Consider the following 20331-nt stretch of genomic DNA (forward strand, 5'->3'; position numbering starts at 1 on the left):
ATTGGCTGACGTCACTTCCGGTCGTCGGCGGAAGTTGTTCGGAGCGTTGGTTGCACGTGCTGTGTTTTTATTTTCACGCCTTTCTAACCGCCTTTTGAAACATTTGGTGAAAGTATCGTCAATCGGCTCTTTTCGATTTGTGTTGTGTGTATTTGAAAACGCGAAAGGTGTTCAAACACAGAGACAAGAATCCGCTCCGCGCATCGGCTCATCATTCACGGCAGTTTAAGGTTTGTGTGTACCTGGTACAGTTTGTGTATACCTGTGACCTGTCACCGTTTGTGTGTACCTGGCACTGTTTGTGTGTACCTGGCACTGTTTGTGTGTACTTGGCACCGTTTGTGTGTACCTGGCACGGTGTGTGTGTACCTGGCACTGTTTGTGTGTACCTGGCACTGTTTGTACCTGGCACTGTTTGTGTGTACCTGGCACTGTTTGTGTGTACCTGGCACTGTTTGTGTGTACCTGGCACTGTTTGTGTGTACCTGGCACTGTTTGTGTGTACCTGGCACTGTTTGTGTGTACCTGGCACTGTTTGTGTGTACCTGGCACAGTTCGTGTGTACCTGGCGCCGTGTGTCTACCTGGCACTGTTTGTGTGTACTTGGCACAGTTTGTGTGTACCTGGCGCCGTTTGTGTGTACCTGGCTCTGGCACGGTGTGTGTCTACCTGGCACTGTTTGTGTGTACTTGGCGCCGTTTGTGGGTACTCAAACTAAATCGAGCGTTCGTGGTGTTTAGAGAATCAGAAAATGAGAAAATTTAACCTGATTTTTTTGGTTAAATGTATTTGCTGAGTTTGTCATTGTGTATTTGATGAGTTTGTCATTGTGTATTTGACGAGTTTGTCATTGTGTATTTGACGAGTTTGTAGCGGTTACCTTATTGGGACCATTTTTAGGTGTTCAAAGCTCCTTTAATCCGACAGAAATCCTCCCGCGAACAGAACTCATACAGCTTTTATAGCACGAACACCCTCTTCGGAGGGCGTGGCTTCAACAAGCACGCGTACGTCACGCCCACATCATCAAAAGCCCCACTGGCCCGTTCACGTGGATTATGTCCCATTAAGGTAACCGCTACATGCACCCCCCCCCCCCCCCCCCCAGAATGCACTCGCACGGGGGACGGCCCCGCCATGGGGTTGAGCCAACCGAGGGGGCTGCTCAAGGCCTTGGGGGAGGCTGCTGAGTAGGAGTAGTAGTTGCGCGAGTTGCAGCTGTAGTTGTAGAGTTTTTGCGAGTTGTAGTTGTAGTATGTAGTTGCGCGAAGGTGACGAGCAGCCGTGCTGCTCGGGTCATTGCGCGCGAAGGTGACAAGCAGCCATGCCGCTCGGGTCAGTGCACGCGAAGGTGACGAGCAGCCGTGCCGCTCGGGTGAGTGCGCGCGAAGGTTACGAGCAGCCGTGCTGCTCGGGTCAGTGCGCACGAAGGTGACGAGCAGCAGTGCTCGTTGGAGAAGGCTCACCACTCTGGTCGCAGAGGATGTGCTTGGCCGTAGTGCGCGCGATGGTTACGAGCAGCAGTGCTCGTTGGAGAAGGCTCACCACTCTGGTCGCAGAGGAGGTGCTTGGCCGTAGTGCGCGTGAAGGCTATGCGCAGCAGCGCACGTTGGAGAAGGCTCACCACTCTGGTCGCAGAGGAGTTGCTTGGCCGTAGTGCGTGCGAAGGCTATGAGCAGCAGTACTCGGCCTGTGTGCGCGAAGGGTACAAGCAGCAGTGCGCGCGAAGGTGACGAGCAGCCGTGCCGCCAACGTCAGTGCGCGCGGAGACGAGCGGTAGTGCCACCAACGTCTCGTAACTGCGTTCCTTCAGAGGATCCTGGAGCAGGCTCGCCCCTCTGGTCGCAGAGGAGGAGGCGAGCGCAGTGCGTGCGAACCAAATGGCCGCCCGTCGTTCCCAAAACTCCGGCAGTTCGATCGAAACTACGTTTGCCACGTTCGTTTGAAGCCCCCAAATACGTTCGGGAGCAGCCGGGGTCACCAATGTAGGTGTCGCCATGCTCGTTGGAAGCCCCCGAAAACGTTCGCAAAACTCCGGTAGGTCGATCGACACTGCGCTTGCTATGTTCGTTTGAAGCCCCCGAATCCGTTCGGGTGCAGCCGGGGTCACCAGTTTAGGAGTTGCGGATGACGAGAAGACGAGGCCATTTATTAGGTGTTCAAAGCTCCTTTATTCCGACAGAAATACTCCCACAAACGGAACTCATACAGCTTTTAAAGCGCCAACACCCTCTTCGGGGGGGGGGGGGGGGGGGGCGTGGCTTCAACAAGCGTGCGCACGTCACGCCCACATCATCAAAAGCCCCACTGGCCCGTCCTGTGCAACAAGCGCGCGTACGTGCACATACAATAAGGTAACAGCTTCAAGTTTGTTATTGTGTATTTGATGAGTTTGTCATTGTGTGTTTGATGAGTTTGTCATTGTGCATTTGATGAGTTTGTCATTGTGCATTTGATGAGTTTGTCATTGTGTATTTGATGAGTTTGTCATTGTGTATTTGATGAGTTTGTCATTGTGTACTTGATGAGTTTGTCATTGTGTATTTGATGAGTTTGTCATTGTGTGTTTGATGAGTTTGTCATTGTGTATTTGATGAGTTTGGCATTGTGTATTTGATGAGTTTGTCACTGTGTATTTGATGAGTTTGTCACTGTGTATTTGATGAGTTGTCATTGTGTATTTGATGAGTTTGTCATTGTGTATTTGATGAGTTTGTCATTGTGTATTTGATGAGTTTGTCATTGTGTATTTGATGAGTTTGTCATTGTGTGTTTGATGAGTTTGTCATTGTGTATTTGATGAGTTTGGCATTGTGTATTTGATGAGTTTGTCATTGTGTATTTGATGAGTTTGTCATTGTGTATTTGATGAGTTTGTCATTGTGTGTTTGATGAGTTTCTTATTGTGTATTTGATGAGTTTGTCATTGTGTGTTTGAGTTTGTCATTGTGTGTTTGATGAGTTTGTCATTGTGTATTTGATGAGTTTGTCATTGTGTGTTTTTATTTTATTTGTTAAGACCGTTTAATGCCTCGTCCTGTCCGATGGTCACGTCTCTGTACCACGTGTTCTTGTACCTTGTGTAATGGAACAATGTATTCGCGGAACATTCCGATGATCTTGAAGTCCTTGGTTTCCATGGATATGACTATGAGGCAGGTGAGCCAGCCTGGAGGGAACTACATTGCCCCATCAATCTGCGGATGAAGGTCTTGGTTTCTATGGATATGAGGCAGGTGAGCCAGCCTGGAGGGAACTACATTGCCCCATCAATCTGCGGATGAAGGTCTTGGTTTCTATGGATACGAGGCAGGTGAGCCAGCCTGGAGGGAACTACATTGCCCCATCAATCTGCGGACGAAGGTCTTGGTTTCTATGGATATGAGGCAGGTGAGCCAGCCTGGAGGGAACTACATTGCCCCATCAATCTGCGGACGAAGGTCTTGGTTTCTATGGATATGAGGCAGGTGAGCCAGTCTGGTTCACCATGGAATAGATGGATGGGTTTTGTGTGTTCACCATATTCAAGCTCTTACTTCACCATCACCTTCACCCCTTCCTCTTCTTGCTGCACTTCATTCGGCTTGTTCACCCCAATGTGTCCTCCCTCCTCCCCTTGATCTGACTCCCCCTTATTTTCTGCATATTTGTGTTTTCCCACCTTCCATTTTGTTCCATGCCATTATGCTCTAACTATTCCATGAGCCTCGACCATGTACACAAAAAAAGAAGAAGACATATTCCAAGTGTTTTACCAGCTCCTGATTCTATCAATGTCTGCAGAGAGGGAAGAGGCCGCTGCTTGCCTACCTGAAGGATCAGTGATGTTACGGCAGAGGGTAGAGTCCTCACCAAGTTGATGAAGACTATTTTCCAGAGAGTTAGAGAGATCACTGATGAAGATTAAACATAATAGTTACATTTATTGGAACATCATCCATCAATGTTGATATAAGAATTAAGTAGTTTAAAGTATCATTTCACCTTTGTATTGTTGGATCGTGAGGATGCAAGTTCAATGTTGACGGTTGACTTGAGCTTCTTCTTGATCACCCATATTTTGAATGTCTGAAGGGTCTAACTTTCCCCTTGCGTTACTAACCTTCGGTCATTGCTTCTGTTCCTTTGGTAACTCGAATGACAATATTTTCACATATCTAACCTAGAACCGATGAACCAATACGCTCCACACCAAACACCTTGGATTGCCGACGTGGAAGATGAAGCCAGCCTGGGGTCCGAAAGCACCACCGCAAGCCAGGTGCTTATTCGCAGCACCGCCGTATCCTCTGTGGGTCCTGGTGTAACGGTGTCGACCAAGCATTCGTTTGTACCTAAAACGCAGGTTGCGAGCTATCCGGGGGACATGCTACGGCCACGGACGAGAGAGGTCCCACACCCGGCAGCATTGGATGGAGGTGAGTGTTGCTTGGTTTGCCGTTTATTTCTGTTTATCTTTTTTAACATTTGTGTCTCTTATTGGATAAGAATCAAAATGTTGATTATGGCTATGGTTGTAAACTGACGACTAAAGGTGAGGAATCGCGCAATGCTCGGAGAACCTCACACGTACCTGCATGGCGAGAACCTGACCATCGGTGTCACATGATGACATCATGTCAGGGCCTTCATACACTTGATATCCCACCAGTGTGAATACCATAGCCTGGTAATGGTACCAATATGAATACCATAGCCTGGTAATGGTACCAATATGAATACCATAGCATGGTAATGGTGCCAATATGAATACCATAGCCTGGTAATGGTACCAATATGAATACCATAGCCTGGTAATGGTGCCAATATGAATACCATAGCCTGGTAATGGTGCCAATATGAATACCATAGCCTGGTAATGGTGCCAATATGAATACCATAGCCTGGTAATGGTACCAATATGAATACCATAGCATGGTAATGGTACCAATATGAATACCATAGCCTGGTAATGGTGCCAATATGAATACCATAGCATGGTAATGGTACCAATATGAATACCATAGCCTGGTAATGGTACCAATATGAATACCATAGCCTGGTAATGGTACCAATATGAATACCATAGCATGGTAATGGTGCCAATATGAATACCATAGCCTGGTAATGGTACCAATATGAATACCATAGCCTGGTAATGGTGCCAATATGAATACCATAGCCTGGTAATGGTGCCAATATGAATACCATAGCCTGGTAATGGTACCAATATGAATACCATAGCCTGGTAATGGTACCAATATGAATACCATAGCATGGTAATGGTACCAATATGAATACCATAGCATGGTAATGGTGCCAATATGAATACCATAGCATGGTAATGGTGCCAATATGAATACCATAGCCTGGTAATGGTACCAATATGAATACCATAGCCTGGTAATGGTGCCAATATGAATACCATAGCCTGGTAATGGTGCCAATATGAATACCATAGCCTGGTAATGGTACCAATATGAATACCATAGCATGGTAATGGTATCAATATGAATACCATAGCCTGGTAATGGGACCAATATGAATACCATAGCATGGTAATGGTATCAATATGAATACCATAGCCTGGTAATGGTATCAATATGAATACCATAGCATGGTAATGGGACCAATATGAATACCATAGCATGGTAATGGTATCAATATGAATACCATAGCATGGTAATGGTATCAATATGAATACCATAGCCTGGTAATGGGACCAATATGAATACCATAGCATGGTAATGGTATCAATATGAATACCATAGCATGGTAATGGGACCAATATGAATACCATAGCCTGGTAATGGTATCAATATGAATACCATAGCATGGTAATGGGACCAATATGAATACCATAGCATGGTAATGGTATCAATATGAATACCATAGCATGGTAATGGTACCAATATGAATACCATAGCATGGTAATGGTATCAATATGAATACCATAGCATGGTAATGGTACCAATATGAATACCATAGCATGGTAATGGGACCAATATGAATACCATAGCCTGGTAATGGTATCAATATGAATACCATAGCATGGTAATGGGACCAATATGAATACCATAGCATGGTAATGGGACCAATATGAATACCATAGCATGGTAATGGTATCAATATGAATACCATAGCCTGGTAATGGTATCAATATGAATACCATAGCATGGTAATGGGACCAATATGAATACCATAGCATGGTAATGGTATCAATATGAATACCATAGCCTGGTAATGGTATCAATATGAATACCATAGCCTGGTAATGGGACCAATATGAATACCATAGCATGGTAATGGTATCAATATGAATACCATAGCCTGGTAATGGTACCAATATGAATACCATAGCATGGTAATGGTATCAATATGAATACCATAGCCTGGTAATGGGACCAATATGAATACCATAGCCTGGTAATGGTACCAATATGAATACCATAGCATGGTAATGGTATCAATATGAATACCATAGCCTGGTAATGGGACCAATATGAATACCATAGCCTGGTAATGGTACCAATATGAATACCATAGCATGGTAATGGTATCAATATGAATACCATAGCCTGGTAATGGGACCAATATGAATACCATAGCATGGTAATGGTGTCAATATGAATACCATAGCCTGGTAATGGTATCAATATGAATACCATAGCCTGGTAATGGTACCAATATGAATACCATAGCATGGTAATGGTATCAATATGAATACCATAGCCTGGTAATGGGACCAATATGAATACCATAGCATGGTAATGGTGTCAATATGAATACCATAGCCTGGTAATGGTACCAATATGAATACCATAGCCTGGTAATGGTATCAATATGAATACCATAGCCTGGTAATGGTACCAATATGAATACCATAGCCTGGTAATGGTGTCAATATGAATACCATAGCATGGTAATGGTACCAATATGAATACCATAGCCTGGTAATGGTATCAATATGAATACCATAGCCTGGTAATGGTATCAATATGAATACCATAGCCTGGTAATGGTATCAATATGAATACCATAGCTTGGTAGTGGTATCAATATGAATACCATAGCCTGGTAATGGTATCAATATGAATACCATAGCCTGGTAATGGTATCAATATGAATACCATAGCTTGGTAATGGTATCAATATGAATACCATAGCCTGGTAATGGTATCAATATGAATACCATAGCCTGGTAATGGTATCAATATGAATACCATAGCCTGGTAATGGTATCAATATGAATACCATAGCCTGGTAATGGTATCAATATGAATACCATAGCCTGGTAATGGTATCAATATGAATACCATAGCCTGGTAATGGTATCAATATGAATACCATAGCTTGGTAATGGTATCAATATGAATACCATAGCCTGGTAATGGTATCAATATGAATACCATAGCTTGGTAATGGTATCAATATGAATACCATAGCCTGGTAATGGTATCAATATGAATACCATAGCTTGGTAATGGTATCAATATGAATACCATAGCTTGGTAATGGTATCAATATGAATACCATAGCTTGGTAATGGTATCAATATGAATACCATAGCTTGGTAATGGTATCAATATGAATACCATAGCCTGGTAATAGTATCAATATGAATACCATAGCTTGGTAATGGTATCAATATGAATACCATAGCTTGGTAATGGTACCAATATGAATACCATAGCCTGGTAATGGTGTCAATATGAATACCATAGCATGGTAATGGTGCCAATATGAATACCATAGCATGGTAATGGTATCAATATGAATACCATAGCCTGGTAATGGTATCAATATGAATACCATAGCTTGGTAATGGTATCAATATGAATACCATAGCTTGGTAATGGTATCAATATGAATACCATAGCTTGGTAATGGTATCAATATGAATACCATAGCTTGGTAATGGTATCAATATGAATACCATAGCTTGGTAATGGTACCAATATGAATACCATAGCTTGGTAATGGTATCAATATGAATACCATAGCTTGGTAATGGTATCAATATGAATACCATAGCTTGGTAATGGTATCAATATGAATACCATAGCTTGGTAATGGTACCAATATGAATACCATAGCTTGGTAATGGTATCAATATGAATACCATAGCTTGGTAATGGTATCAATATGAAAACCATAGCCTGGTAATGGTATCAATATGAATACCATAGCTTGGTAATGGTATCAATATGAATACCATAGCCTGGTAATGGTATCAATATGAATACCATAGCCTGGTAATGGTATCAATATGAATACCATAGCTTGGTAATGGTACCAATATGAATACCATAGCTTGGTAATGGTATCAATATGAATACCATAGCTTGGTAATGGTATCAATATGAATACCATAGCTTGGTAATGGTATCAATATGAATATCATAGCTTGGTAATGGTATCAATATGAATACCATAGCTTGGTAATGGTATCAATATGAATACCATAGCTTGGTAATGGTATCAATATGAATACCATAGCTTGGTAATGGTATCAATATGAATACCATAGCCTGGTAATGGTATCAATATGAATACCATAGCTTGGTAATGGTATCAATATGAATACCATAGCTTGGTAATGGTATCAATATGAATACCATAGCATGGTAATGGTACCAATATGAATACCATAGCCTGGTAATGGTGTCAATATGAATACCATAGCATGGTAATGGTACCAATATGAATACCATAGCCTGGTAATGGTACCAATATGAATACCATAGCATGGTAATGGTGCCAATATGAATACCATAGCATGGTAATGGTACCAATATGAATACCATAGCATGGTAATGGTACCAATATGAATACCATAGCCTGGTAATGGTACCAATATGAATACCATAGCATGGTAATGGTGCCAATATGAATACCATAGCATGGTAATGGTACCAATATGAATACCATAGCATGGTAATGGTACCAATATGAATACCATAGCATGGTAATGGTACCAATATGAATACCATAGCATGGTAATGGTGCCAATATGAATACCATAGCATGGTAATGGTACCAATATGAATACCATAGCATGGTAATAGTACCAATATGAATACCATAGCCTGGTAATGGTACCAATATGAATACCATAGCATGGTAATGGTACCAATATGAATACCATAGCCTGGTAATGGTACCAATATGAATACCATAGCTTGGTAATGGTGTCAATATGAATACCATAGCTTGGTAATGGTATCAATATGAATACCATAGCCTGGTAAAGGTGTCAATATGAATACCATAGCCTGGTAATGGTATCAATATGAATACCATAGCCTGGTAATGGTATCAATATGAATACCATAGCCTGGTAATGGTACCAATATGAATACCATAGCCTGGTAATGGTGTCAATATGAATACCATAGCATGGTAATGGTGCCAATATGAATACCATAGCATGGTAATGGTGCCAATATGAATACCATAGCATGGTAATGGTGCCAATATGAATACCATAGCCTGGTAATGGTACCAATATGAATACCATAGCTTGGTAATGGTATCAATATGAATACCATAGCCTGGTAATGGTATCGTACCAATATGAATACCATAGCTTGGTAATGGTATCAATATGAATACCATAGCCTGGTAATGGTATCAATATGAATACCATAGCCTGGTAATTGTATCAATATGAATACCATAGCATGGTAATGGTACCAATATGAATACCATAGCCTGGTAATGGTACCAATATGAATACCATAGCCTGGTAATGGTGTCAATATGAATACCATAGCATGGTAATGGTGCCAATATGAATACCATAGCATGGTAATGGTGCCAATATGAATACCATAGCATGGTAATGGTGCCAATATGAATACCATAGCATGGTAATGGTGCCAATATGAATACCATAGCCTGGTAATGGTACCAATATGAATACCATAGCTTGGTAATGGTATCAATATGAATACCATAGCCTGGTAATGGTATCAATATGAATACCATAGCCTGGTAATTGTATCAATATGAATACCATAGCTTGGTAATGGTATCAATATGAATACCATAGCTTGGTAATGGTATCAATATGAATACCATAGCTTGGTAATGGTGTCAATATGAATACCATAGCTTGGTAATGGTATCAATATGAATACCATAGCCTGGTAATGGTATCAATATGAATACCATAGCATGGTAATGGTGTCAATATGAATACCATAGCATGGTAATGGTACCAATATGAATACCATAGCTTGGTAATGGTATCAATATGAATACCATAGCCTGGTAATGGTGTCAATATGAATACCATAGCTTGGTAATGGTATCAATATGAATACCATAGCCTGGTAATGGTATCAATATGAATACCATAGCCTGGTAATGGTATCAATATGAATACCATAGCATGGTAATGGTATCAATATGAATACCATATCATGTAATGGTACCAATATGAATACCATAGCCTGGTAATGGTGTCAATATGAATACCATAGCCTGTAATGGTGCCAAATGAATACCATAGCATGGTAATGGTGCCATATGAATACCATAGCATGGTAATGGACCAATATGAATACCATAGCAATGGTAATGGTACAATATGAATACCATAGCATGGTAATGGTACCAATATGAATACCATAGCATGGTAATGGTACCAATATGAATACCATAGCATGGTAATGGTGCCAATATGAATACCATAGCATGGTAATGGTACCAATATGAATACCATAGCCTGGTAATGGTATCAATATGAATACCATAGCCTGGTAATGGTATCAATATGAATACCATAGCCTGTTAATGGTACCAATATGAATACCATAGCCTGGTAATGGTATCAATATGAATACCATAGCCTGGTAATGGTATCAATATGAATACCATAGCCTGGTAATGGTATCAATATGAATACCATAGCCTGGTAATGGTATCAATATGAATACCATAGCCTGGTAATGGTACCAATATGAATACCATAGCCTGGTAATGGTACCAATATGAATACCATAGCCTGGTAATGGTACCAATATGAATACCATAGCCTGGTAATGGTATCAATATGAATACCATAGCCTGGTAATGGTACCAATATGAATACCATAGCCTGGTAATGGTACCAATATGAATACCATAGCCTGGTAATGGTATCAATATGAATACCATAGCCTGGTAATGGTATCAATATGAATACCATAGCCTGGTAATGGTATCAATATGAATACCATAGCCTGGTAATGGTATCAATATGAATACCATAGCCTGGTAATGGTATCAATATGAATACCATAGCCTGGTAATGGTATCAATATGAATACCATAGCCTGGTAATGGTATCAATATGAATACCATAGCCTGGTAATGGTATCAATATGAATACCATAGCCTGGTAATGGTACCAATATGAATACCATAGCCTGGTAATGGTACCAATATGAATACCATAGCCTGGTAATGGTACCAATATGAATACCATAGCCTGGTAATGGTACCAATATGAATACCATAGCATGGTAATGGTACCAATATGAATACCATAGCCTGGTAATGGTATCAATATGAATACCATAGCCTGGTAATGGTATCAATATGAATACCATAGCATGGTAATGGTACCAATATGAATACCATAGCCTGGTAATGGTATCAATATGAATACCATAGCCTGGTAATGGTACCAATATGAATACCATAGCCTGGTAATGGTATCAATATGAATACCATAGCCTGGTAATGGTACCAATATGAATACCATAGCCTGGTAATGGTACCAATATGAATACCATAGCCTGGTAATGGTACCAATATGAATACCATAGCCTGGTAATGGTACCAATATGAATACCATAGCCTGGTAATGGTACCAATATGAATACCATAGCCTGGTAATGGTACCAATATGAATACCATAGCCTGGTAATGGTACCAATATGAATACCATAGCCTGGTAATGGTGCCAATATGAATACCATAGCCTGGTAATGGTACCAATATGAATACCATAGCCTGGTAATGGTACCAATATGAATACCATAGCCTGGTAATGGTGTCAATATGAATACCATAGCATGGTAATGGTGCCAATATGAATACCATAGCATGGTAATGGTGCCAATATGAATACCATAGCATGGTAATGGTGCCAATATGAATACCATAGCATGGTAATGGTGCCAATATGAATACCATAGCCTGGTAATGGTACCAATATGAATACCATAGCTTGGTAATGGTATCAATATGAATACCATAGCCTGGTAATGGTATCAATATGAATACCATAGCCTGGTAATTGTATCAATATGAATACCATAGCTTGGTAATGGTATCAATATGAATACCATAGCTTGGTAATGGTATCAATATGAATACCATAGCTTGGTAATGGTGTCAATATGAATACCATAGCTTGGTAATGGTATCAATATGAATACCATAGCCTGGTAATGGTATCAATATGAATACCATAGCATGGTAATGGTGTCAATATGAATACCATAGCATGGTAATGGTACCAATATGAATACCATAGCTTGGTAATGGTATCAATATGAATACCATAGCCTGGTAATGGTGTCAATATGAATACCATAGCTTGGTAATGGTATCAATATGAATACCATAGCCTGGTAATGGTATCAATATGAATACCATAGCCTGGTAATGGTATCAATATGAATACCATAGCATGGTAATGGTATCAATATGAATACCATAGCATGGTAATGGTATCAATATGAATACCATAGCATGGTAATGGTACCAATATGAATACCATAGCCTGGTAATGGTGTCAATATGAATACCATAGCATGGTAATGGTGCCAATATGAATACCATAGCATGGTAATGGTGCCAATATGAATACCATAGCATGGTAATGGTACCAATATGAATACCATAGCATGGTAATGGTACCAATATGAATACCATAGCCTGGTAATGGTGCCAATATGAATACCATAGCCTGGTAATGGTGCCAATATGAATACCATAGCATGGTAATGGTACCAATATGAATACCATAGCATGGTAATGGTACCAATATGAATACCATAGCATGGTAATGGTACCAATATGAATACCATAGCCTGGTAATGGTACCAATATGAATACCATAGCATGGTAATGGTACCAATATGAATACCATAGCATGGTAATGGTACCAATATGAATACCATAGCATGGTAATGGTGCCAATATGAATACCATAGCATGGTAATGGTACCAATATGAATACCATAGCCTGGTAATGGTACCAATATGAATACCATAGCCTGGTAATGGTACCAATATGAATACCATAGCCTGGTAATGGTACCAATATGAATACCATAGCATGGTAATGGTACCAATATGAATACCATAGCCTGGTAATGGTACCAATATGAATACCATAGCCTGGTAATGGTGCCAATATGAATACCATAGCATGGTAATGGTACCAATATGAATACCATAGCATGGTAATGGTGCCAATATGAATACCATAGCATGGTAATGGTACCAATATGAATACCATAGCCTGGTAATGGTATCAATATGAATACCATAGCCTGGTAATGGTATCAATATGAATACCATAGCCTGTTAATGGTACCAATATGAATACCATAGCCTGGTAATGGTATCAATATGAATACCATAGCCTGGTAATGGTATCAATATGAATACCATAGCCTGGTAATGGTATCAATATGAATACCATAGCCTGGTAATGGTATCAATATGAATACCATAGCCTGGTAATGGTACCAATATGAATACCATAGCCTGGTAATGGTACCAATATGAATACCATAGCCTGGTAATGGTACCAATATGAATACCATAGCCTGGTAATGGTATCAATATGAATACCATAGCCTGGTAATGGTATCAATATGAATACCATAGCCTGGTAATGGTATCAATATGAATACCATAGCCTGGTAATGGTATCAATATGAATACCATAGCCTGGTAATGGTATCAATATGAATACCATAGCCTGGTAATGGTATCAATATGAATACCATAGCCTGGTAATGGTATCAATATGAATACCATAGCCTGGTAATGGTATCAATATGAATACCATAGCCTGGTAATGGTATCAATATGAATACCATAGCCTGGTAATGGTACCAATATGAATACCATAGCCTGGTAATGGTACCAATATGAATACCATAGCCTGGTAATGGTACCAATATGAATACCATAGCATGGTAATGGTACCAATATGAATACCATAGCCTGGTAATGGTATCAATATGAATACCATAGCCTGGTAATGGTATCAATATGAATACCATAGCATGGTAATGGTACCAATATGAATACCATAGCCTGGTAATGGTATCAATATGAATACCATAGCCTGGTAATGGTATCAATATGAATACCATAGCCTGGTAATGGTACCAATATGAATACCATAGCCTGGTAATGGTATCAATATGAATACCATAGCCTGGTAATGGTGCCAATATGAATACCATAGCCTGGTAATGGTACCAATATGAATACCATAGCCTGGTAATGGTACCAATATGAATACCATAGCCTGGTAATGGTACCAATATGAATACCATAGCCTGGTAATGGTACCAATATGAATACCATAGCCTGGTAATGGTACCAATATGAATACCATAGCCTGGTAATGGTAACAATATGAATACCATAGCCTGGTAATGGTACCAATATGAATACCATAGCCTGGTAATGGTGCCAATATGAATTTTGGTACCATTATTTTATTTGCTCATACCGTGCACAGCAGGAGACGTTTTGCAATCGGGCGTGCGTGTGTGTCCGTCCGTCCATCCGGGCTGTAACGTTTTTAACATTTGAGCTTTAGTCAGCAAATTTTCAACAAAGCTTTATTATGATAATATGGAGAAGGCAAATTAATAATTTGGTCAAAAGGTCAAAGGTCAGCGTCACACAAAATCGTCAATTTTCATTCGATTGAGCTGAAATTTTTATAATTTGCATATCGGGTCACCGAATTGGTTCACCATTCAAAAGCTACAAGCCGATTGTTTTTTGCGATCAAAAGGTCAAGTTCAAGGTTGCGTAAAATCATCAATTTTCCTTTTTCTTTTTTTATTCTTTTTTTTTGTTAACTGTTTTCGTTATTTTGAGCATAAGAAGAAGAAGAAGACGTTTGAATACAAACGGACGCGGACAGGCTTTGCATTTTTCAGATGCTTTCTAGTTTATTTTATTTTTTGTTGCTTGTGTATGTTTTCTCATCATTGTCAAGTGAGATGGACTCACGTGTAGACATTTTGCTGCTCGCCTTGTTCCCTTTTTGATTCAGTTTTTGTTGTGTTTCAGTGAAAAGCAGAGCCGAGGAATTGAATTTCCATACAAGTGATCACTGGCCGCACATTTGGGTAATTGGAGTGTCATGTAAATGGATAAAGTCAGTTTTCTTGCTGGGAATATACCATCTCAGCATGTTTCCGTTTATGCAGTATCCTTGTAAGTGTACGAGTTAACGTCGTATTTTTGGAATGTGCTGTTTAAGATTTGTGTTTCTCTTCAGAGTGTCGATTTTTCGGAGGTGGAGCACCAACGGTGTTCAGAAGCCGAACCTTTTGTTGAAACCCTGGCTTGGCAACAGCAACTCGATTCCACTGCTCATTCTACTTCCTCCGGTGCGTTAATCAATCTTTCTTCCCTTTGATGACATTTTTTGTTACTCAACTCCTTAATATAATGCCATTTTGCCATCAGTGATGATCCTTGCATGAGGAGGGGGTGAAAGTCAAACATTCTGCTGTTTTTATGTCCGCCAATGAAGGTGGACGGAGGTCATGTTTACATCCCTGTCTTTTTGTCTGTGTTGTCTGTGAGCAGAATATCTCAAAAAGTTGAACTCATTCGGTTTCTGCAAGTTTTTAATAATCCTGTACCTACTGTAGAGCCCAAAAATTTAAACTTTGCATTCTGTGTCTTCCACCCCGGTGTGTACCCCGGTTTAGAATACGTACACCGTATCCCTGCGTGTCGTAAGAGGCGACTAAAAGGGTTGGCGTCAGGAAGGGCATCCGGCCATAAAAACATTGCCTCAAAAAAGAGAACCATGACAATTACAACTAGATATGGGCAGGGTACAGCCCGAAGTACCCCGTGGGGGACCCCTATCCCTCTCGTCAAAACTCGAGGTGGGGAACCCGATCGAAGCAAGGGTGGAAATCACTCCATTTATGACGACGAAAAGCCTGATGCCCGACGTGGAGATCGGCTTCTGAGGTTTGGGACATGGAATGTAGGGACAATGACAGGGAGATCAGGAGAAGTGGTGGAAGTATTGGTCAGAAGAAGAGTGGACATATGTTGTGTGCAGGAGACAAGATGGAAGGGAAGTGGTGTGAGAATGGTGAAGGGTAGGCAGGGACAGAAATACAAGTTTGTGTGGCAAGGGTGCCCAGAAGGCGTGAATGGTGTTGGTGTCCTGTTTTCTGAGGAGTTTGTCGACAGTGTGGTGAGTGTGACGAGAGTGAGCGATAGGTTGATGATGGTGAAAATAATGATTGGAAAGCTCTTGGTGAACGTCATCTCGGGATATGCTCCGCAGGTTGGTCGGAGCGATGAAGAGAAGGACAAGTTCTGGTGTGCAATAGAGAAGCTGATGGAAAGCGTCAAAGATAAGGAAGTTGTTGTGGTAGGAGGAGACCTAAATGGACATGTGGGAAGGAGTATGGACGGTTTTGATGGAGTTCATGGGGGTTACGGATATGGTGTGAGAAAAGGAGAAGGTGAAAGGATTTTGGAGTTTGCTGATGGAGCTGATTTGTTGATTTGTAATACTCAGTTCCAGAAAGAGGATCATAAGCTTGTTACATACACGTCAGGTGGGTCGACAACAACCGTTGACTACCTGATGGTGCGTAGGCGAGATAGGGGGCACCTCCGGGACACAAAGGTGATCCCGGGGGAGGAGGCTGTTTCACAGCACCACTTGGTTGTCTGCGACATAAGGTTGAAAGGTGCGAAGAGAGCTCGGCGGGTGAAGTACCAACAGACAATGAAGGTGTGGAGGTTGAAAGAGGTGACAGTGAGGGAGGCATTAAAAGAGAGGCTGAGTATGGTAGAGGATGATGTGGTTGAGCTTGAAAGTGGTTGGATGTCAATGAAAGATAGTCTGTTGGGAGTCCTTGGTGAGATATGTGGATGGAAAAAAGGACCACCGAGGCACTCGGAAACATGGTGGTGGGATGATGAAGTTGGAAAGAAGATTGACGAGAAGAGGAAGAAGTTCAAGGAGTGGCAGAAGGTGAAGGGTACGGGGGCAGAAAAGGAAGAGCATGAAAGTTATAAGGCAGCCAAGAAGGCTGCAAAGAAAGAGGTAGCAAAGGCGCAGGAGGCATGTAGGAAAATGTTCGGAGAACGCTTGGATTTGGAAGAGGGTCAGAGAGCGGTATTCAGGATTGCAAAGCAGATAGCGAAAGAGAGGTGTGATGTGATGGGGGTGAGTTGCTTGAAGGATGAAGTGGGACAAATCGTTGTGGACCCAGATGGAATTAAAGGAAGATGGAAGAGATATATGGAAATACTGTTGAATGCAGAGAATGAATGGGATGGCAACATAGAGAGTAACCCAGTTTTAGGACCGGCAGAGAAGATAACCGAGAAAGAAGTTGAGGAAGCGATTAAAGCAATGAAGAGTAGAAAAGCGGGAGGGCCGACGGGTGTTGTGGGAGATATGTTGAAGGCAGCGGGAAATTGGGGTGTGAAGAGAATGACAGAGATCTGTATTCTGGTGGTGAAAGAAGGCCGCATTCCAGTGGATTGGGAACTGAGTACACTCGTCCCTCTATACAAGGGGAAAGGTGACCCTCTGGACTGTGGCTCGTATCGAGCGATAAAGTTATTGGAGCATGGAATGAAGGTATTGGAAAGGGTGTTGGAGAGGAGGATAAGGAAGAAAGTGAAGATTGACGAAATGCAGTTTGGATTTATGCCAGGAAGAGGAACGGCAGATGTGCTTTTTATTGTGAGGCAGTTGCAGGAGAAGTACATGGAGAAGAGGAAGAAGTTGTTTCTTGGGTTTGTTGATCTGGAGAAAGCATTCGATAGGGTTCCACGTGAAGTCATGACATGGGCATTGAGGAAGTTAGGAGTGGAGGAATGGTTCATCAGAGTAGTGATGGCAATGTACAAAAGAGCGCGCACAGCTGTAAGGACGAAGGACGGGAACAGTGGTGAGTTTGAGGTGAAGGTGGGAGTGCATCAGGGGTCGGTACTAAGTCCACTACTATTTGTAGCTGTGATGGAGGTGCTGGCTCGGAACGTAAAGGAGGGTTTACCGTGGGAGTTGTTGTATGCAGATGATCTGGTGTTGATTGCAGAAAGTATGGATGGACTGAAGGAGAAGATGAACAAGTGGAAGGAATGTATGGAGACGAAAGGTCTGAAGGTGAATATCGGAAAAACAAAGGTGATGGCAAGTGGTAAAGCATGTGGTGAGGTGGAAAGAACTGGGAAGTGGCCATGCGCTTTGTGCAGGAAGGGTGTCGGAGTGAACTCGATTCAATGTACAATGTGCGCTGAGTGGGTTCATCAAAAATGTAGGGGTTTGAGAGGGTCATTAACCAGTGTGGCAGCTACATTCAAGTGTAAGGTGTGCACAGAGTGAGCTGCAGATGGAGGAAATGTTGAGTTGGATCTTGGAGACGGCGTGAAGCTGGAAGGTGTGCAAACATTTTGTTACCTAGGAGACGTGCTGAATGGAGAAGGTGGATCAGACTCGGCAACGGTTGCTCGAGTGAGATGTGTATGGAAGACGTTTCGGGAACTGAGTGGCGTGCTGACGAGGAGCGAGTGTCGTTGAAGCTGAAGGGAAAGGTGTATGCTGCATGTGTGAGAAGTGTTATGATTTATGGGAGCGAGACATGGGTAATGAACGTAGAGCAGCAACGAAGGCTGGAAAGGGTGGAAATGCGAATGGTTCGGTGGATGTGTGGAGTATCGTTGAGAGAGAGGAAGACAAATGATGAATTGCGAAAGATGATGGGAATAGAGCCTGCGATTGATGCTGTGAAGAGAAACAGTTTGAGATGGTTTGGTCATGTGTTGAGGAAGGATGAAAGTGACTGGTTGAGAAGAGTGATGGAAATGAATGTGGAAGGAAGTAGAGGACGGGGAAGACCGAGAAAGACTTGGCTAAAGATGGTCGAAGAAGAAATTTGGGCAAGGGGGTTAACAAGGGTAGATGCAGAAAATAGGGCAAAATGGAGAAGATTGTCATGGGGACCGCAGGGCTAACCCCCACTCTTGCAGGGAAAATGGTCTGTAAAATGCCTGTTGTATTCTGTCTTCCAATGTCGTGCCGGAATGAGCTAAAAATGAACTCCGTCCACCTTGAACTTGTTAAGTGTTCATAAGTTTTTAAACACTTTCAATTTTTGGATAACAGTATTTTCATTAATTTAACATTATGGGTTAAATTTTAATACGTATTGTACCGTATAGCTGAAAAGTATGAAATTTTTTAAAATTTCTATTCTGCGTTTTCCGGAGCCGGCCACGCCGCCGCATGATTGTCTTCTGGCAGCTTGGCGGTTCGTGAGTTGCAGTCCTGCATTTTCTGTGGTAAAACTTTGGATACTGTTTATTCAACCACTGGTCGAAAACGTCCATCAAGTGGTGCATCTCCTGAAGAACAGAATAAAGCGAAGAAAGTGATGCCATTAGCAGAAAAAAGTTAAAATATTAGATAGATTTGAGAGTGGTGCACGTGTGTTCCTGTGTTGGCGGTACACTGCAACATCAATGGGTCTCACCATTTCTTCCATTCGTCAATGTAACGATAAGATTTGGGCTCAGTTTCAGATCTGGTGGAAATATGACCTCTAATGTAGCATTATTAAGTCGCTGAGATCCATACATTGAAAAAATGGAAAAACTGTCCTCAACACGCATCTCAATACCTTTGCCGATGGCTTGCGTCTGCACCCTCCTTCCCTCCTTGTCTCTATGATGTTCTGGTTCAGACGAGAAGTGAATTAATATTTCATTTTAAAATATGACTGCAGCTGCTCCCACAACTGTTACGCAAGATATGGCAAATGTTTTTTTTTTTTTTTTTGTTTTTTTTTGGGGATGGCATGGCTTCGGAGATTGAGATTCTAACTTGCATTGTACGCATTGTGTGTCCGCAAGATCAAGGTCAGAGGGGGGGGCAAAAAAAATTCAGAGGAGGGCAAAAGGGGGACAAAAATAGTGTGACATGTCCTGTTGAAGCTCCCAAAGACAAATTTTACGAAACTATAATTAACCACAACTTTTCATTGAAACATACATAAATTGTTTGGATAATTGGGGATATAGTATTATGAGGTGTATAAGAAAGAATTT

General features: G+C 41.4%; 1 protein-coding gene across 2 annotated transcripts in view; it reads left to right on the forward strand.

Annotated features, from left to right (window-relative positions):
• Positions 1–45: 45 nt before the first annotated feature.
• Positions 46–20331, forward strand: part of KIAA0586 (KIAA0586 ortholog) — a 414056-nt gene continuing 393770 nt past the window's right edge. Inside the window, exons 1-5 of one of the 2 annotated variants that reach the window (XM_068129752.2) lie at positions 46–230; positions 4167–4261; positions 4346–4418; positions 15304–15362; positions 15515–15626. In XM_068129752.2, the coding sequence (XP_067985853.2) occupies positions 4172–4261; positions 4346–4418; positions 15304–15362; positions 15515–15626 (334 nt within the window). In that variant the 5' untranslated portion in view covers positions 46–230; positions 4167–4171. Of the gene's footprint in view, positions 231–4166; positions 4419–15303; positions 15363–15514; positions 15627–20331 lie in introns of both variants that reach the window. The other variant, XM_078784140.1, reaches the window with a different exon arrangement.

The sequence above is a fragment of the Myxine glutinosa genome, chromosome 9 (genome assembly GCF_964187855.1).
Source record: "Myxine glutinosa chromosome 9, kmMyxGlut1.1, whole genome shotgun sequence".
In the NCBI taxonomy this organism is placed as follows: Eukaryota; Metazoa; Chordata; class Myxini; order Myxiniformes; family Myxinidae; genus Myxine; species Myxine glutinosa.